Consider the following 22067-nt stretch of genomic DNA (forward strand, 5'->3'; position numbering starts at 1 on the left):
TTATCTGGACAGAGAAACAGATAAAAGACCATGAAGTTTCAGTGTAATGTAACACAAGGTTATTTAAGAAAACATCCAGACAGTCAAAACAAGAAAGTTGAATATGTATGGAATCCAAATGGAGGTCACACTAAATACTGACTTTACCTGCAGAAGCTGTTTCGTTCAGTTCAGTTTAGTTTCCTGCATATTTCCTGTTAGAAACTAGAAAAGCACTCGGAGAGCACAGACCTCCACCAAGGCAGATCAGCCCCCCCCCACCAATCACCACCAAAATGTAATCATTTGTTTCTTGTGCCAGTATCAACATTTCCTGAAAGTTTCATCAAAATCCATCCATGACTTTTTGAGTTATCTTGCTAACAGACAACCAAACAGACAAACCCCGATGAAAACATAACCTCTGCTGTTCCTTGGCAATAATAAATAATAAAGACGTGCACATTTCAAGCCTACAAAAACAACAAAACTAAAAGCTACCTTAGACTTTTGTTTGCACAATACTTAAAAACATTATCATTTGACAAACTGATTGAATATCCACATCAACTAATAACGACCAGAAAGGAGTTAAGGTAATCCCACCAGTCAGCTGCCTCCTGTGTCTGATTGTTTATACTGGGATCAATGGTCAAATACAACTCATGTCTGTCAGTGATATCAGGAAAAAAACACAAAACCCTGATGCATTTATGGTTTTGGATAATGTCATAATTTATACCAATGAAAATTTCTGGTCATTATGTGCAGGTTTAACGTATCTCTTTCTAAAATATCATACCTAAATGTGGGTCAGTGTATTTCTTTGGCATCCCACCAACCCACCAGTCTTCCTGCTCACTCTGACATGAGGTGTCATGCTTAAATGAGTCCCAAAAGAACGTGGCCTAGAGCAAAAATGCGCAATAACTCAAAGTAATGAAGGTGAGGAAACAGTCCTCAAATCCTCAATACTAGCTTCATGCCTCTGGGGTTAAATGTTTAAACCCAGACCAGAGGCCTGTGCTGTTTCACTGTATGCTTGTGACTCTTTATCGTTCTTTGTGTGTGCATCAATTTACTGCACTTTAAATGTCAGCCAAAGTACTGGAAAGGGATCTGCAAAAGAAATTCATGAGGAATAAAAACGGGGCAGAGAGGCAGACAGAGGGAATCATTAAGAGGGTCGGAGAAATTGGGGAGAGAGAGAGAGAGGGAGGGGGGAAGGAGGGGAAAGGTAAGGGAGGATAATACTTACATATGAAAACACATGAGGAAAAGTGTTTAAAACAGCTGCGTCCTCCATCCAAACTGGGACCTCGGGGAACAGGAGCTGCTGAGTGGGCGTCTGGTAGATAGTAGAGGTCATACCGAGGTTACATGTAGGCTTTGTGTAGGTGTCATATGTAGGCGTTGTTACTGAATGATTTATTACAATCTAGGCATTCAAGTAGAATTTTTCTGTACTGTGAGGCTGTAGATTGGAGGGGAGGTTGGCATGAAGCGTTATGATTTACTCTACATTTGATAAGTGTTTCAGAAATGTCTCATAAGCATAATTTCCATTGTGCCGGTATGCGTCTCTGGCATGATCACATGAAAATAAATATTGGTTTGGGCCTGGTGTAGGACAAATACGGCAGGTTCAGAGTGAGGACACAAGCTTCAAGAGTTTCAAGAGTTACAGGAAGCAGAAATCATTAGAAATAATTGCTTAAGGAATACTCCGTTTCCTAGTGTCAGTGGTTTAGACATGCTGTGGAAGTGGAGAGTTTCACTTGGCTAGAATGAAGACGTCAGTGAACTGTGGAGACTTTCTTCTTCTTACCTGGAGAGGAAACAGTAGAGGACTAGCAGCTGTTTAAAATGGCACACATAAGATCACAAAGAATGAATACATGGCAGCAGCACCAAGAAGTGAATAATTATGACTGGACTAGTGCAGTAATACAACATTTTGATGATTAACATTAATAACGCCAGAACCTCCTTCCTCTAGCTCAGACAGTTGTTACATAAGTATACCTCTCCGAAAAAGTAGTTTCAGCTCCTCATACTGTCAAAAACAATGGGCATTTATTCAGATATTTATTGCAGGGTGCATAGGAAGCTGTGGTGACCTCAGCTGTCTATGAATGGCTGCTGAGGCCCAGGACATGAGGGAGGGAGGCAAGAACAGCGGGGAGATGTGGAGAGATGCCACGTGGGAGAGTGAATTAATGAGGCACCAGCTCAGTGACAGTAGCTGTGTGTCTCATACTCCTTCATGGTTGCTAAATATTACTACTGCTGTATCTTCTTGAGCGTTAATCATGTTCATGCCAGTGAGTGAGTACAACCCATATGATATAGAGGGTATTACGTTGATATTCCCAGAATTGAACTGTTCAAGACTCTAAAAAAGTTATTTTTTTTCCCGTATGTTTCACAGCTGACATCTGTTTTTACACATTTTTAAAGATGACGTTGCATGTGTCAATCTCTTCTTAAATGTCCCAACTTTTCTCCTTATGAACCATTATTTTTTAAGTGAAAATACTAAAATTAATAGAGTTTGAAAGTTGTTGGAGGGCTGCAGTGGTGGATGCACAGGAAGAAGGTGAGGTTCATTGTTGTTTGGTAGCGCTGGGGTTTTAAGAGGAGACGAGGTGAGTTCAAGGAGAATGAATGGAAATGTTTCCCTCCGTTCCCGGCAGCTGTTCCTCACCAACTTCCCCTCTCCACCTCATCTCCCCTCTTTTGCTCCCTCCCCCCAGCATCTCTTCTGCCTCAGGACTTTAGTTCTCAGTTAAAGACATTTTAATAGCTTCCTTTTCTAAACAAACCAGCAGCCAGAGGAGGTGATAGTATCTCTGGCAGAGAGCGCCTCCTGGAGGTCATTCATTAAAAACGTGGCAAAGAGCAAAGAGTTGTGGATGGGCACAGATCAGCCATGCAGCCTGCTGTGTTGGTTTTTCAGCACTAGATGGCATTGGCAGTGTGTGACTCTTAACTAACCCCTCCCTGGTAACATTCAGGAAAGACTCGAATACCAGCAAAACATTACACACAGTCCGCCCTCTTCTCATATCCATAAGTTAAACATATTAAATTGGAGTTGCACACTTTTATATACATATTTATCTGCTTTATTTGCATCAAGAGGATTATTTGGTGTCTCAACTAATGACAAATGCAAATTCTTGAAAGCTGGTAACAGGCAAAGCTCAGCAGAGGGACTACAAACAAAAACACATCTTTCAATTATTAGAGAAAAACTAAGGAAATCCAAACAGCGGCCTAGTTTTGAAAAAGTTGTTGCACACTTATCCAAACACCTAGTTGTTCTAAATGTTGAAGCCCAGCGGAACAGAATGTAAGCTATATATACAATATGAATCCTTCAGACCAGTAGTTCTCAAACTTTTTACCGTGGAGTACCCCCTGAAATATACTTTTTTAGCCAAGTACCCCCAACTCTCACTTCAGTATTTTTGATTGAAAAAAATTAGGCAAAATGTGTTCCTGTGCCAAAGGTGTCTGTATATGTTTTCTAAACTTTGTAAGCAAACATATATTTAACTAAAATATATAAAAATTAACAAATTTGTTTAAAGTACATTTTTTGTTTGCAAGAAATCAACTGAAAAGTGCCCTCTTTCATTGATAAGAAAAATAAATAAATTGGTCATTAATTAATAAATTAAGTAATCTATAAAAAAAAATTCCATAGCTACTCAAATAAGCTCATTTTGAATAATGTAAAATAGAAACGTTCTTAAAATGTTACCAAAGCTTAAACAAGATGATTGACAGTAAAACTATTATATGAATGCATTTATTGTGTTTTATATTTCAGCATTAATTCACATTTTTTATTTTGTATTCAGTACATGATGACTTATTTAATGTATTTTTCTCAAATCATTTCAAGTACCCCCTGGGCTACTTTCAAGTGCCCCTGGGGGTACCCGTACCCCATTTTGGGAACCCCTGCTTTAGACCATGCTCTTAAAATGTGCAGAGACAGTTTTAGAGTAGCCTGCTTTATCAGGTAAAGCATGTTCTTAGATTAAACTTTGTCTTCCTGTTTGTGCATGTGAAGGTGTGGGCTGGGGTGTTATGTTTCCGCAGGCTGAGGTTTTACTGAGAACATCACTCACTGTATGGATGACATGAAGGCAGCATCATCACTCACAAGTCTCTGCACTCAGCATGAATACAGCATCTTCAGCTACAAATGTGTTGCATTAATTCTCTACTGTCTGTACTATCAAACTTCAAGTTAGATTACTGCAGAAGTAAAGCTGAGCAAGGAGAGGAGGAGCAAGGAATTACCATCAGTTTTTTCAGAATAGCGTTACATTTTCTATTTCTGAAGTTTGTATAGTTAAGCATCCAACAGTTTTTTGTTGTTTTTTTTTTGCAGTCAGGGAGTGTTCACCACACTGCGGCATGTCAGAGAAATCTACTGTTTGCATTCATGTTATATGAGAACAGGGGGTCTAGTACAGCCCGAAAGAGGTTGACCCCATGTCCCTCTTATGGTAGTGTGAGTGCCAGGGGCCAAACCGTAGTTTACTGGGAACCTAGTACCTTTGAGTGACAGCATCCTTCCTGTTGTGGTCGCCATGGGAACAGGAGAATGTTTTCCCAAGTAAACGCAGTGGAGCTGTGCACCACATCAAACGCCACTGCCATGAGTCAGCCTCTAGCTCTACGGGGAACCTAACTATAGCAGTATGAACTGCTTACAAGGCAGTGTGCAGGAGTTTTAATGGACTGTGGTTTTCCTACTTGGCCCAGTTGGCTGAGGTATTTGTAGTCCGTAAAATGGTTCATGTTTTTCTTTTGTCTAAATAGTTAACCTCCAGTTTGCAGCATGTACATACACACACCAAACTCTTGCGAAATCTTGTGTACATAACCACCACTCTGTTGCCTTCAGTATTGTTCGTTGTAATACTTTTGCAGAAACAGTGGGATTACCGAGACTGAGGCTCTACAGCTGGAAAACATTAACTCCACAAATGATGGCGGCACACTGCCCTATACACCCCAATGATGTCATCCCTCAGTGAGGTTCAGACACACAACCTAACCTGGGTCACACACAAGGAAGCGCTTTACTTTATAGCTCCTTTTGTTTTGCAATAAATTCCCATCGATTGTGCAAATGGAGCTGTTTTTTTTTGAGTTTCTTGTTGGTCATGTGACACAATGTGCAGGTTAGTGATTAGATTAAGCAACACAGATAAATATGGATCAATACCAAAATCAAAGAGCTGAAGAGCAGATGATTTAGTGTCACTGTTTTCATGTTGTGAAGGTAGTTTGTGGTTACATCCACTGATGTGACATTATCCTTGTAGAGTTTAGTTCGCTCATTCCACTGTGTGATTTATTTATCCTTCTAACCCACTGTAACCCAAGCACAGGTGTCCTGGGAGCTGTGCTGCTGTACTCTGGTAACATCTACTTGTCTGTGTCTCCAACCACAGAGCCTGTGTCAGTTTCCCTATTCCTTTCCGTGGAAGTCCGATGTCCTCATCACTAATTCAACACTCAGCATCCCATTCACTCCAAGTTGCCTCGGGTGTTTTACTTTAAATTCACATCTTCCTCTCTTTCTCATTTTTAAAAAGTACTAAAGTGAATCTATTACAGAAAGTGCAAACAAACAAACACTGCCCTAGTGTTGTACTAAGACATCACATCACATTTTTGTTGCATCCAACCAGTGAACTTAAAATTTCCTTTAATTTATAGCTTGACCATTGAACTTCCTTGCTATTAGTACAGACAGGACTGTACAAAAGCCTCAGGCCAACATTAGTTGTGTTGGTTTAGTAAAGTTATCATGACCATGCATATGCAGATACAATGCATATATGTACAGCATTAAAAACAAAAGTTTCAGGGAAAAAACATCTTCTATAATGCAAAGTGGTAGTATTTAGTATGACCTCCCTTTGCATCTACTATGTCTTGTCATGGAAACAGGGGTTCCACTAAATAGTGACTTTAACCTTTAGAATCTATTTAGTTCACTTTTTTGTGTCTTTTAAGGCTGTACACATATTCCTGTTATTTTCTTGTTATAGCTGAAGAAAAGAGAATAACAAATAAATATATATGCTCATTTCATCTCTGCCCTTCTAGAAATATATTAATTGTGAAGGTGTTTCTCCACATACCATATTATCTTAAGTAAGGGCAGTTTTGATTCAAGTTTTGTTTTCATGTAGCCTGAAAACAAACACAATTGTAAGTGGTTTCTAAGACTGAAAAAGAAAATTGAGATTAAACTTTTTGCTCATATCATCCAGCACTACTGTAAACTAGGGCTGCACGATTTTGGCCAAAAATAAAATCCTGATTTTTTCCTCTAAAAATCTGATTTTCGATTTTGATTTTTGGGTAAAACTACAAAAGACAACAGAAGTCGGCGTGTTGTTTTCTGTTTGAGGTGTTGAAATAAGTTGGTCGTGCTGTTGTCTCTGACTGATACCGCCTTCAGGCAGTGTTTGCAGTGAGGAATGGTTTGGTCTTCATCGGAAACTTCAAAGCTGTACCAATGCCATGCAACTGACTTGTTCTTGCCATTTTTAGCCACGAACTTCTCACTCTCCTTAGTAAATGCAATTTTGTACTGGTGTGTGGAGACCAAAGACTGTGGATACTGCTCTGACAGTTAGGAGGAGGAGCCTACGGTAGCCTGGAGGCGCGTGACTTGGAGACATGAGAAAGATGAAATGCAATTTGACAATTACCCTTTCTTAAACATTGCCCTAATTAATTAAATAATCTGATTTCCATTTAAAATTGATTAATCATGCAGCCCTACTGCAAACTCAAGTATCTTATATCTGTATGTTTGTGTTTTTTTTTTTCTTTATCCACACTTTAAATATGGGCATGACAACGTTGCACAAAAATCCGTATTAATATATAGAAAAAGAAATAATGGTCAGCCCTGTGATGAACTGGTGACATGTCCAGGGTGTACCCTGCTTTCACCCATAAGTAGGATAAGATAGGCTCCAGTGACCCCCGTGACTCTAGTGAGGTTCAGAAAATGAATGAATGAAAGAAATGATGTCAGTTTCCTGTTGTGTATCAACATCCATCTTATACATATATTTTTCTTCAGCCCAAATTCCTGAAAAAATGATTCACGTAGCAGAAAAAAGTAAGTAAAAATATCATCACAGCAGAAGTGTAATATTAAGTATTGTATCATGTCATCCCATCTTGAGAATGTTTGGATCTTTTTGATGGGACTTGGAGTCATTATAGTAAATGTAAACATTCACTACATCCACTGTAGTGATGTAATCTATATTGCAACACAGTGTGTTGGCAGACAGAGAGAATAAGAGCATGGAGAAGCTAACTGTGTAACATGGGGACAACTTGCAACTAGAGGGCATGTTTGTGTGGGCATATTTGTATGACAGGACCATTGTAGAGGCCTGGCATCCAAACAAAGCACATCTCTGTGTTTTCTGTGTGTTTTAGCTGCTACTATCAGGCATGTTGCACTAAAGAGTCTTTGGTGAGAGCCAGTGGTTTTTGATAGCAGGAAGGCGTTGGGGAGGGGGTGGTGGTAGCGGGCGGGGTTAATGCTTCTCTCCACTTTGTACTTTGTGCACTGGACACATGCACTGTCATCTCATACTGCGTAGGGCCTGTTAATGTTTGTACACTGTGTGGGAGAGGAATTGGAGTTCTGTATGTGCACATGCTTTCACATGTCTGAGTGTTGTGTACTGTTTATATTTAGCTATGTAAAGCATTATAATAATGAGCATTTATGTAGGAGGTGGGTGGGATTTTGTGTCACATTGACATGGACACTAATGACCTTAATCGTGACCTAACAACATCACCATGGTTACCTCCTCTTTGCAGGGAGCTCAGTGTGTGGAACTATACATTATGTGTCACTTGATTATAGATCTGCTGATGGCCCCAGAAAATAGTGCAAACACAACCATGCACTCTAAATTACATAAAATGATTCTAATGATTACAAAACATTATATAATATTCCATCACATGGCAAATTTTCTTAAACAAAGCATACCTGGAAAATAATTTCTTTATGGATTTTATCACTGTAAAATCTCAAATCTTCTCTTTAGATAAAAGCAATATATTATTTATTTATTTATTTAATTAATTAATTAATTAATTAATTAATTAATTAATTAATTAATTAATTAATTAATTAACAGACAGTAAGTCAGGTTCAAAGGTCTTTACTTTTTATCTTTATGTGGAACAAAACACTAGCTGGGTTTCCATTACCCTCAGAAATGTGCAAAATGTAAATTGCACAGTAGAAACCTGGTAATGGAAACACTGAAAATGTCGCAAAAACTGTCAAAGATCGCGAAAAAGTTTTTATGCTCTCATGAGGTGGTTTTTGAGATGTGTCAATATAGAAGTATAGCGCAAAAGTGTAATGGGAATGCATTTTGTGCATTTTCACACATCTATGCAAAGGCCAAACATCTTACCTATGATTAGTTTGTACAGGACAATAGACACTCACTTTGTGTAGGAACTGCTTCCCGAGGGCATGACAAGTCTGGTGCCACGAGAGGTTCAATAACATCACACAGTTCATTAAACGTTGCCTGGGTCATTTGGAAATTCTGGATCTACAATTCGTTGGTGAGTTCCCGCTGTACAATTCTCTCCCAGAAATCTATTCTGCGTGGTCTCTGCCATAAATAAGGACTTTGCCTTGGGACGATTATACGTACACATCATCTTTTGTTTAAGACTGTCACTGTAGTAGCAGTAGATGAACCAACACTACAGTGCCAACACCGTGGAGGTTTTCCATGAACCTCAGTGCATCCATCTTCCTTAAATGAGCGCCTTGCAAGAACTATACAGTATTTTACGAGAATTACAACATGTCACGAGACGGGACTTTACTAGAATCATGCATCAGAAGCCAAACACTCTTCAGTGGAAACACCTCCAAGTACTTTGTCGAAATTGTAGAAATATCGCTTTTATTTTGCATAAAACTGTAATGGAAACCCAGCTAGTGACGCAACAAATAATTTTTTCAATTAATTTGGATTTATTTATTATTATTTTTTATGCCATATAATCTGCCACATTGGGACTGATATTGATACATTTAAACAAATCAATTTCCTGTCTGTCTTTTTAGACTTCTTAGACTCAGAGTGGTACATGTTGCAGTCACAGTCTGTATTAAATACAGCCTAAACTAGTGACTCATCACAGTTCAGTGACTCGCTGTTTTGCCCATTTTGGGGTATTTTTTTCTTTTTATGATAAGTTCTGAAATACCCACTGTGATAATAAGGTTTATATATATCGTATTGTGGTGTATTGTCACAGATTGCCAATCATGGAATCACTGCATCATGTTACTGTTGTGGTCGTGAGCAGCTTATTGTGATTCCCACCCCTACCCATAGCGTGAGAAATATGATTTGTGAAGTATTACCATCGAGTAAGTTTAGTTTTTATGGCCCAGTACCTGCTAATATGGGAAATAAATTAAGAGCTGCTCTTTGGGTGGCATAAGTGGTTTGACGTTCTACATGATTTTTTTTTTTTTCAGTCTATGTTTTGTACAGTTTGTAGTTCAACAAGTACAGCCAGTATGGAAAAACAGTATAGTGGGAATAAATGGGATATATATATATACATATATATATACATATATATATATATATATATATATATATATATATATATATATATATTAAATGAAAAGAATTTAGAATTCCAAAACATATGAAAACCATGCCCATTTATTCTTTCAGTTCAACCACAAAGTCAAAACAGAGCATGAACAGTACCAGATGTAATGGTGAAATGATAAAAATTAGAGTGTTGAAAATGATGGATGGCACTCAACAGGAGATCAGAAGTGATGTAATGGAACATTATACTTGTAATACTCCAGCCAGTGTCTTCTGTGTTGAACGAAAGTCAGGGGAATTTCACATGGAAGCTCTACAGTCCTAAAACCCCACATACACGCTTCATCTGTAAAGCCACCCACTCCCCTCTTTTCCATCCACTTTCCGTTCAATAGCCTCGCTCAACACTCTGCAACTCTCTCGCAAGAGCCTGACATGCACACTGCCAACCTCTAGTGTGGAACATTGAATTTACTGCCGCAAATGCATGCATATTCATAAACCCACGCCTATGTCCTTTTCCTTAAAAAAAAAAGCAATAGCAAAGCAGCTGTTTATTTGACCAAATCAGTCAGAATGTGGGATAGCGTGTCTGAGCTGTAAGTCCTGTCTTTGCAGAAACTCAAACCACAGATGCACAAACACAGCCAGCAGAACTCTGACTTGAAAGGACTGGTGTGATTGGGAGAAAAATGGAGCAGGAGAGTGCTGCAGAATGAAAATCCAAAAAAAAAAGCACTGTGTGTATGTGTGTGTATGTGCGTGTGTAGCAGCTGGTTCTGGTCAGCTGACAACTGTTGGAGGCTGTGATTTGTTGGGTGAGCTGGGCTGGGCTGAACCGTGCACAGCTGCAGCCAGTGTGTGTGTTAGTGTGAGTGTGTGTTAGAGGAAAAGCGAGGAAGAGAGAGAGAGAGAGAGAGAGAGAGAGAGAGAGAGAGAGAGAGAGAGAGAGAGAGACATCTAAAGCTGCCAGGCGGTGAAAGCTCAGCAACAGCAACATTAGGACGGAGACTGGAGCTGTGCACTGAAGTGAGGGGGCCTGGTGAATGCAGGACTGGTTTAAGTGAAACCCACAGCACCACTGGCTGGACCAGGGGCTGAACCGGACCAGGGGCTGGACCAGACCCGACTGTCATCAGGGCTGCAGGCTGAGGACTAGACAAGACCAGACTGGAATCCCCTCAGCTCAGGTGAAGCCTCTACTGCTGGACAGGATCGGGCCGAACTAGGTGCAGTGGATTATGGGTTGTTCAGCCAGCGTGGTCCTACTCCTGCGATCAGTGGGCGGGGCAGACTGCGGTCACATGTGCTCACGACATGACCAGATGTCAGTGGATGCTGCCACACCCACTCTAGAGGGGTACACCACCACCACCTCACCTCTGACCATCATTGTAATGGTAACCCACACTTCTCCTTTTTGCACCTCACTTTTTTTTTAATTCATTTGCAAAAAAAAAAAAGTGTGTGTGGGTGTTTTTGACTATGCATGACTCCAATCATAGAGACATGTTTGCAGCCACAAGTTCTGTTTTAGTGATTAGTTTAACTTTTTCAAGTTTCATGCAGCCACTTTTAATTTGTGCAAAACTTAAATCTGTTTTTCTTTTGTCTTTTGTGCATTTCTGGTTTTCTTTCTTTCTTTCTCTTTTGTGGCGGCCTCTCTCTGATTCTGTTGCTGAGGTTGATGTATGATCAATAATTGGGGCCTGGTTGTTTCCCCTTACAGCTGAGAGGCAGAATGACGGAAATGGAGGGAGGAGAATGAAGGGGGGATGGTGGGGTCAGACATGTGGAATCTAGTTTCTGTGGGAAAAATCTGCTTTCTGTGCATATGACCTACAGTGAACATGTTAAAAATAGCTGTTCAAACAGAACCATGAATAAGATGGTGCACAGATATTTGTCTTACTGAGTGAATAAATGAGTGAATGAATGAAAGAATATCCATGAGCCAAAGGAACCAGTGAATCTGTTGCATAATACCTGAAGTGTGTTTTTCCTGACTGGCTTTTCTTCTCAGTACAACATTGCATGTCAGCCATCTGTTTGGTATCTGTTTCTACCAGTGTGTTAGCCAGATTTTTATTCCCAGAAAGACCCTGGTTTCTGTAAGCCCAGTGGAAAAAATGTTAGAAGTTTGGCAGAGTGTGATCTTTACAGTCGCCCCTTCTGTTTTCCCTTTCTTTCCCTCTCCCCTTTAAACCTCCTTTTTCTTCTGGTGTCCCTTTTTATTGTCTCTGCAGCAATGTAGAGTCATGAGAGTTTATGCTGCAGAATCTTGTTTACCTGCGCATTCTTCAGCAGGTAAAAAGTTTCAGAGCTGGTCCTGATGTGTTCAGTTTCAATGCAGTCCACTTTTATTAGATACTTTCAGTGTCTTACCTGCTTTTTTTGTTTTTAGCTACCTTTATTTTAAGTATAGTATATGTTTTCTTTTATGTTAAGCTTGATTGGCACTGACCTGAAGAGCACTTTGAATTTCATCATGTTTATGCCTTTTGCTAATATGATGTCAATAAAGCTTCTATTCTATTCTATTCTATTCTATTCTATTCTATTCTATTCTATTCTATTCTATTCTATTCTATTCTATTCTAATAACAAAATATAGAACATTATCTGATTAAGTGAATATCTAGTTATAACATAGAAGTATGCATAAAATAAGATATTTTAATTAATTATCATGATAAGAAGATATTATCACATTTATTGATCATTGTATTTGTAGTAAATATTTAAAGTGTATATAAATAGTATAGTTTATATTAAAAATGGTTGATTATGCAAATCTGATTGTGTGTGAAGTGACCAAAAAAGTGTATGCGAATGGTTTGTATGGATGTTTTGTGTTATTGTAAAAATATATAGAAAAAAAGAGTGTTAACAAAGCAAAGGAAGCGGATTTAATTTAATTATTAGTTTGTAAGAAGGGGTGGGAGTCAATAAGTTATACTTCTTCTCACTAATTTTCAGGCGCAGAAAAATTTTGTTAGACCATGTTGTATGGTTCTTTGTTATCTGATGATTCTATGTGCTCGAAATAAATCTATTCTATTCTATTCTATTCTATTCTATTCTATTCTATTCTATTCTATTTTTTAGCATTGATGCCAAGGCTTCTACACTTTTCCAGGCATAAATGTCACTAAATTATTTACAGTCGGGCAACTTTTTCCAAAATGCAATCATGCAATACTTTAAATTATGCCTTAATAGAACACTAACAGCTGGTTTCAGCAGTAAAGTTTCACTGACGAAAGAGAGTGGTTCCGGATGTGAATCACTTGAGATTCTTTTTTTTTTTTTTTGTGGTGTCATTGTCTTTATTGTTTAGACTCGTGGTGAGATGTAAAGCTAGATATCAAGAGGGTCAAGATAATACAGCTGTGTGCTTTGCCTAGAAACTGGAAATTTGTTTAGCTCCAATGTGGCCCAGCAGAAGCATACAGGAAACAGTAATATTAACGAGTTTGGAACCCTGAAAAAAATTAGTTAAATACGGTTTTAGTGAAATCTCTGTCCTATTTAGAAAGAATAAATGGTACCTTCATAAAATCCACCCAGATGCTTTAGCCATTGTTAGTTTAAAATAGATTTTTCATTACTGTCAGATGTTGAGATTAGATCCACAAGAACAAACCATGCAAAAAACAAAAAAAAAGAACAAAACCTAATGACTGGCCGGTGTTAGTTTGCCTTAGCAGCTCTAAATCTAACCTTCAAACCAGACTGAAGTGATTTTATAGTGCATTTGTAGTCATGAAACCATAATTCTGCATTTTTCAGGAATCTAATCCAAATGTTTGGAACATTTTCTGTATATTGTTCAGTCAAAAGATGGTCTTTTCTGCGGGATACACTATCAAAATCTTTAGCTTGAAACAGGCCTTGAACAGCTGACAGGAAGTCGTGCTTATGGAAGTAATTAACTCGGGTTATGTCAGAAACTTTACCACAGCACTGGTGTTGATTAAGGACTTTGAAACCAGTCTAAGGATACAAGGGTGTGAGTGGACAAAATAACAGACTGTGAGTTCGTATGCCACTCCTCCAGCCCAAAGTGACAGAGTGGAGGCTTACATGTACTCCATCTGTTGTCCACTGGCTGGAGGACATGCAGTGTACCTTCTCTATTGGAGTCCAGATCCACTTCCCTCCTCATCTGGACCTCTTCCCACTCTTAAGTGACATTCAGTATTGCATTACTGTTTGTTTATTTAAATGTTGACAAGATGGATGAATTTAGAGAATATTTGCTATTTATTATGACATGAGGGCTACTTTTGCTTATTAAAGAGACCTCCATGCAACTCATAAGACCCTCTGAGGGAGACTGTAAAAGTTTGTGCTCTTCTCACCACCCTACCAAAGTGGAGAACACTGTTTTATATCAGAGCAACTCCTCTCAGATGTATTAATCCCCATCAGCCCCACTGTTTCTTTCCCCAGACCCTGTATAGCTCTAATGATGTAAAGCAGATGGCTTCTGTCTGGTTTCTTCTCTCTGCTGTCTCAGCTGTCTCTGTCACCCTTTCCTCTCCCCATTTCTGCCCCCCTACCATCAATCTTTCACTCTTTTTCTCTTCTTCCATGCTGCCTTCCCATGTTTCCCTTAACAGGATGAATAAGCCCTTAAATTTGTGCATGAGACTGACACAGACCAGCTTGAGGTGGTTTCCCTTCGTCTTTACCTTTTAAGTCACACTGTACTAATCATTTCACAACTTCGATTTATTTGACTCACTTTTTCTTTTGACTAATTCACAGGACCCCCCTCCTCTTCCTGTCTCACTTTATTGCCCCCAGTCATGCTGTGAGCCACCAGTCTAGTGCTCTATTTGCACCCTCGCCACAGCTGTAGTTTACCAACATCAACACCCACTTTACCTCACCCCTGTTGAGAGGGAGAATACCGAGGCAGAGGAGTGGGGGAGTGAACTAGAGATGTTAAAAGGGATGTTTAAACCAGTACCAACATGGGAGCGGGACAGAGACACAGAAAGAATCAAAGGGCGAAGGGATAAAGGAGTGCGCTGAGGTTGTTTGATGAGATGAGGAAGCGACAGAGGAGGGGAACAGAGGGAGGAATGGAGCCAGCTGAGGCAGCTGGTGTGAAGCAGAGGAAGGATGGAGGGAGGAAAAGAAGAGGGAGGTTGAGCTGATGCATATTGCTGCAGTGCTCTAATGTTAAGTAGGCTTGAAGGGCTGCAGCAGTAAGACTGTAATTATGATTCACTGTTTCAGATGCAAAACATCAAAGCCATTAATGGTTATTAAATTAGGACAACATCCAGTTGATTAAGATTAATGCCTCACTTAGAAGAGTCTTGTCCTGGTAGACTTGCAGGGCCAGATCGTTTCACTCTGATCTCCCACTGCACTCATGAACTTTACAGTAACAGACATGAAATTTGGTGTTAAACCTCATACTTGGGCTGAAAATTTCCATTGCATCACTTTTTGCGTTTTGACCTCACAATGACTTTCTTATCTCACATTACATGACCAGCACCAACGGCCATAAACTGATGTGAGGTCTGCATACTGAGTACATGTAGCGGGAGGGTGTAAAACCTCATTCATTCATTCATTCATTTTTTATTTTGACCTCATTTGTTGAGCAAAACACAATCTTTTGCAGAATAAATGGCATTTCAGTACATTAATAATGATACACTATAACTGAACCAATGTAACTGTAACGCAAACCAGCAGAAATGCAATTTTAAAGCAAGGCAAAATTAAGATTTCTGCAAAAAAAAAAATACACCCATTGAACATCTTTAGATTTGTATGAATTAAACAAACCCAATCCTTTATCACATTGTACGGTTCATTAAAATGACAACAAACATTTTTCACCTACCTTAAGTATCACATCAAGAAAGAGGTAGTTATACATTTATTTTTAGATTTGTTTCAGGGGTTGCTGCGGATGGCGTTTCATTGTGGTAAAGAAAGAATTGTAAAAAGACTCCTGCTTATGTTCTGTGAAGCATGCAGACTGAAGGTACAGTTCTGCTTTTTTCTGGTGTGCATCACAAAACTGTTTTTTTGACACAAAAAATATACACAAAAAAGGGCTGGTTACCACTACCACGTAATACAATATACATTTATATAATTATTTAAATTTGAGAACGAAAAGACATAGGAGTTGTATCATCAGAATTTGTTCCTCTAAAACAGATTCTGTTCTGCTCTGAGGTTCAGTCTGGGGAAGTGAGTCCATCTGCTTCAGTGCAAACAACTGTTGGCTTCAATGATCTCAGTGTGTCTCTGGGAGCAGAATTAATAAATAGTTAAGCCTGTTTTTATTCTGTTTAGCCCATAAAGACCCAGTGTTAGATTGTGTTAGTTCCCAAATGAAGTTTTCTCTATTGTTAGCCTTTATTGAGTGATTTATCATCATGTATACTTAATATTATACTCTGTGTTTTGCATTTTTAAGTGAAAATCAGGTATTTCCCTATATTCAACACTGATTATGTAGATGTTCATCAAAGATCAGATTAAAGTTGAGGTTTATTGCATCCAAAAGCAGAGAAAACTGGAGAAAAATATGTTTTGTTCTGCAAAATATATTAACTGAAGATAAAATAAGGTATCTCCATCCACTTGATCAAACTCCATGGGTATTCCTGGTGAGTCAGTGTTGTAGAAGATGATGTGTTTCCACATTCACTGCGGAGCCTCTGAACGTCCAAATGGGTCATATCTGATGACTTTGAAAAGATGACAAACTGCATCTTACATCAATTATTTACATGTACTGATAGGATTAGTCTATTAATAGTTATTAAACATTTTATGTCAGTGAATGATTTGCGTCGCCAGTGGATGTTTGGGCCTTTAAGGGTTAATGTGTTGTATGACCCATTGTAAGGTATATGGATCTGCAGACAAAAGTATTTAAGAAAGAAACCTTGCTTTTAAACAGGAAGTTGGTGATTAGCATCTTTTGTACAGTGTATAGTGTGTGTGTTTGTGGACTGACGGTGTGCCACACATACATTTGGACAAAGATAAGACTCAGAGAGTAGATTTGGAGTGTGTGTAACTGCTCAGATGGATAGTCAGTTAGAGTCTGTGGGATTACCAGTGAGTAATGAAATATCTACCTCAAGTGAAAGAGAGAGTAAATGTGATGCATAGAAACCGAAGCGTCTGGTTGGTCTATTTATTTTTGGTTTTCCCCGTGTTGTCTCATTGTGTGTGTGTGTGTGTGTGTGTGTGTGTGTGTGTGTTTGTGTGCGTGTACTAAGTGTGTGTTGCCCATCAAACATCAACTTCCTCTGCATCCACGTGTGCCGACACACTACTCAAAAACCTACTCAGTGCTAGTTCTGCTTCTGGTAGAACACATGCCGGTGATACGTGGTTTATTTATTACACTTTAAACTTAACTCTTGCCTTTTTTTTCCGTCTTATTTATGAATCTATAACTTGTAAGAATGAGCTTCAGGAGCAAAATTACCTTCAGGAAGAAAATCAAGAGCAAGCGAGTGCGATCGGATTTCAACCGGCTGAGTATTGTATGTATTTGTGTGGTTTTTTTTCTGACTATACTACTAAGGGCTGTATTGTACATTCAGTCATTCACGTATGACATATGGCAATAGTTGAAATTGTGATTTACACTTCATCTGTGGCCAATATCATGCTCTCATTTGTATGTTTTGATGATATTTGTACGCTTCATTTCCTCCACTTATGAAAATGAGTTTGTTATAGTTCGTTGAGTCAGGCCGTGTGAAAGGAAGAGTTAGTAAGGAGTGCAACAACTCAACAAAATCATGTGTATATATTTTATGTTGATGCTACATGATGTCAAAGATGTAAAATAGAGAAATGAAACTTCATCTTCAAACTTCATCTGAAACCTTTACTTCTGATGTCACATGGGTCAAAGTGGATTCATAATGTACAAATGAAAACTGCCAGATGATTTAGCTTTACTTTTCATTTAACTTTATTTAACCTTTTAAGACCTACAACTATTTTTGTGACCTCCAAATGTATTTTTCTCTTCATCTAACCTTTCCTAAATAATTTATCACTATTTATTACTGTATTCTCTGCATTTTTTCCACTGAAAATCACCTGTTTTCCTCCTAATTTACTGATGTAGATGTTCTGAAAAGCTAAGAGTAAATTCACCGCTTATTATATGAAAACAGAGAAGCAACTCTGTACAACCTTTGTCATCTGTGAAACTACGTGGGTTTTTTTTGGTGAATCGATGTTGCAGAAGATGATGGCGTTTCCATGTTCACTACAGAGTCCACATATGACACGTCTAATGCTGCTGAAAAGCTGAGAAACTACATTGTACCTGAAGTATTTCAACGTATTTATAGGATGTGTGGCTCAAACGTTATTTTAGAACAGTATGATTTTGGTCACTGGCAGCTATTTAGGTCTTTGAGGATTAATATATTGACTTAAGGATGTAAATTAAAGACGAAAACCTTTAAATAATCTGTTTGTGCTCATTAATACTTACTTGTTATCTGTTGTGTATATTTAACCAATTCATGGCTTAGTCACAATATGGTAATGAATGCCAGTCACTGTCACTTTAAACCTTGTTCTCACTGACCAAAACTTCTAATGTGCAATAAAACCAAGCACAAATACACATATTTGAGAAGCTACATGCAAGAGGGTCAGTCTATTATAAGTTCATGTTATAAGTTAAATAGTCTAAACTTTCAATAAGCTAAAACTTGGCTCATCTGGTGTACATACACAGTTTCACCATGTGTTGTTTCGGTTGACAGTCGAGCCCAGAGGTCTATTGTGTCAGTTGGGTGGAAGCCCCAGTCTATGTGCATGTGAACCAAACCAGAGATCATTACTTCCTCTCCCCGCCTGACCACAGCCTGCGCCAGCTCTCATTTTGCTCTGCTCTTTTCTGCTCTCTGAATGACAGAACTCAATTACCAATGAGCTTAAACTGTAAAACACATGTTTGATTTAAGCCTCAATTTGTCTCAGAAAAGACAAATTAAGTGTAACTCGCTCAGCATATTTTTTTTTAGGTTTGTTATATACTGACCGTGTAAAATGCAGTTAGAAATACAGTTGATGGCTAGAGATTCAGTTTCATGTTTGAGTTGAATATCAGTGTGTGTTGGTTTCGTTACTGACTAAACTTTTCGCCCACCTGTTTCTTTTTTTCAGGCCAATATGTCACTGCATCTTTTGTATCGCTGTGTTTTATCACTGTTTGTTACGTGTGACAGCCTCATCTGAACCAGGGTGCTACTTCCTCTATGATTATTTTTGCTCCTAATGATGTCATGGCAAAGCACAAATATCACGATCATGACTTTTTTCCTTTAACTGACAAGATGGTTTATTCGTTATGGTTATTTCCCCGTGATTGTTTCTGTCATGGTGACGGCTGTATACAAAATCTACTGTACAACAACTGTACAAAAAAACCAAAACCTCCTTTTCAATTCCATTTCCATGCCTAAAAGCCAGTTGAGATCTTTAGATACAGTAAATGTAGGTATTCTCTTATACTAAGGGTGTCTCCACATACCTAGCTTTAGTTCAGCTTTAGTTTGGACAACAGGTCAATTGAATACTCATTAATTGTGTCTGTGTTTCCATTACAGCAGGAGAAGCCGAAGCTGATCGATCCTCTTGACTATGAGGCTGTCATCGCTGAACTCGGGGATGAGCTGAAGGAAGACCCTCTCAGAGACCTGCTCCTATTCCCTGACAATGATTTCTCGGTAAGAGTGGCTTTATTTGTATCTATGCAGAGGGGTAATTCAGTCAGAACCAGAGTCTACTGTATACATCATGGACAGTATAATTATTAGTGGATGTACGAACCATGTTGTTTCCCATTAGTTTCTGAACTGCAGTGTTGAAGCCAGGAGACTACGGGAAGTGACCATATTTGGACAAAAAGTATGGAACTATGGGAGCATAAGGAGTCAGGGTTGAGCTAATGCTAAATGCTAGCCTGCTGACTCAGACAGTAGACTTCATCGACCATTGTATACTGTCATTTAACAGTGTTATTAGTGGAACCTACTAACCTACTTTAGAGTCTAGGTCTTTTACTGAATAAACAGAAAAGTTCCATAAGGCCAACTCAATTTGATTCCGACCAAAACCTTCTGCACTGATTTCATTTTGGAATAGAAGTTTTATGCTCCTTGGTGAAAATATTACAGACGTATTAGGACATGTAGAATTTAGGTGTTTCATTGAGAATGGAAGACTGGACTATACAACAATAATGACAAATGTTATAATAAGGTTTTATATTCTGACGAATATCAAAGTTTATATTTCAACTTCATGGCTGATTTTGTTAACATTGTTGTCTACACTTACAAAATGCTTCAGAGTATGTTTTTTACTCAAAGGAGTGACATTTTGCTTTTTTAATGGAATTGTGCCTTTTAAAACCTTTCCCTGTGGTCTACATAAACTGTAAATGCTATACTTGGGTCTGAATCCTTCATTAATTAAACTCCACAGGTCCATCTTCAACCCTATTTCTGAGTAATGACACCAGAAAGATCGTTTTGAGTGCTGGCCCTTTAAATGTACATGAGCCACTTCACGCCCCACCCCCTCCAGGATGTTGACTGTGCTTTCTGTCCCGTTCAGCCACTTGTGTTCGTTCATACCGGTACAACCAACAACTGAACATTTTAAGTAATCGGCTCGAAGTTTGGACATATTTTCAGTTTTTACTACAGCCACTGCTGCTGACAAACAATTATGTCGTTGTTGGAGAAATGTTTGTCAGAAGTCTTGACCTTATATGTGCAAATGTTGTGACGTAACTAGTTATAAAATGTAACAAATTAAGCAGGAACTGAAACGGGTTGTAGAAATCCACTCGATTTTTGCTGGCACCTGGAGGGTTCAAATTCAAATTTTTTTAACTACTAGGGTCCCCAAATACACAAATAAATGTACCAAAGACTAATAAAAGTGGGTTTAGCAAAGTATGACCCCTTTAATTTTGCTCGATGTTGATTTTATTGTATGAACAGACAACAGCTGACATGAAATCTATGGGAATGTAAAGTCCTACCAGTTGTAGGCGTGTTTGTTGTGGTTGTATAATGCATATTAGCCATTTTAGGGACTAACTAATGCTCAAACTAGTATTCCCTCTCTAACAGTTAACATTCAAACTTCATACTGAGAAAATGTAGCTGTAGCAAAACATCGTATTTAAGGATAAAAGATAAACTCTCTAACCAAAGTTCTGATCATTTTGGCCTTGGCATCATTTGTGTGAAGCAAAGATCCCAAGGTGTCCCTCTTTAATTTGACAGTGATATATTGATGTTTATGGAAGTGCAACACATTAGAGCATGACACACTTATTCCCACTAATCATGCGTGTTGTGCCTTGAGGTCTTTTCGATACAGTCAACACTTTGTACTCCGCTCCTCCCTGTAGCTCTTCATTCATTAGTACTTTCATTACTGTGCAAATGTGTTTATGCAGATGCAAGCCCACTGCACATTAAGATGAACTAATTGGCTGCTTGTGGTAAAGAGAACTGTTCGCATCCAGACCCTGGAGTTGTATTTTTTAATGTGTGACTGTGCTGGTTTCAAGCTCTGTCTGGATGCAAAACATTCTCCTCTGATACTTTTTTTTTTGTCTCTGCAGCCTACAGTTGATTTACATAATTGTAAGTGAAAGTTGCTTAGTGGTGTGCTGCTAATGCACAAAAGGCATTCACTAGATCTGCCTCTCTGCCAGTTGCTTCATAAGCTCAGTGTGCACACCAGCTGATTGGGTTGTATAAATCAAAGCCTGTCACTGTACACGCACAGTGCTGACTCGTTTTTATTCCACGTCTGTGCAGTCACATAGCACCATATTTTTTGTTCTCAAGGATCATAAATTCTACTGTAGAACGAAACTTAATCATACTTACTTTTGATGTTGGTCTAATCAAATCTAAAAGGGAAAGACACAAATTAACTGGATAACTTTTTGTGTTTTCTCCCAGCTCTTGGATGTTGCTGCTGTGTATTAGACTGCTGTTGCTGAGAAGTCCCAGACTAAGTCATATTTAAGAATTAGTCTGGGCCCTCTCCATTATTTTATTTTATTTTATTTTTTTCATTTCTAAGCAGTATATTCTACCAATGACCAAAATATCTCTGGAACAAATTATATAGACAACCACTCAGTTTAACGACACATGGGATGTTGAGCTAAACTCTCTAAATCCCATTGGAAACATGGAAAGGAATCTCTGATCAATTATGGCCTTAAGTGCAGATGCTTGGGCTTTATTTATGGAAAATATTAGGCTGGTACAAGACTCAAACAGAGTTCAGTTAAATCATATTTAATTTCAATGTGAAGATTCAATTGTTTGATTTCTATTTTTTTCT

General features: G+C 38.5%; 1 protein-coding gene across 7 annotated transcripts in view; it reads left to right on the plus strand.

Annotated features, from left to right (window-relative positions):
* dock10 (dedicator of cytokinesis 10) overlaps nucleotides 1–22067 on the plus strand; it is a 78021-nt gene that overhangs the window by 12514 nt on the left and 43440 nt on the right. For 2 of the 7 annotated variants that reach the window (XM_030152102.1, XM_030152104.1), the window contains exons 1-2: nucleotides 10702–11059; nucleotides 19295–19414. In XM_030152102.1, coding sequence (XP_030007962.1) covers nucleotides 10901–11059; nucleotides 19295–19414 — 279 coding nt within the window. In that variant the 5' untranslated portion in view covers nucleotides 10702–10900. Of the gene's footprint in view, nucleotides 1–10701; nucleotides 11060–17007; nucleotides 17201–19294; nucleotides 19415–22067 lie in introns of those variants that run through there. The other 5 variants (XM_030152098.1, XM_030152103.1, XM_030152101.1 and 2 more) reach the window with 4 other exon arrangements.

Source organism: Sphaeramia orbicularis, chromosome 13 (assembly GCF_902148855.1).
Source record: "Sphaeramia orbicularis chromosome 13, fSphaOr1.1, whole genome shotgun sequence".
Lineage (NCBI taxonomy): Eukaryota > Metazoa > Chordata > Actinopteri > Kurtiformes > Apogonidae > Sphaeramia > Sphaeramia orbicularis.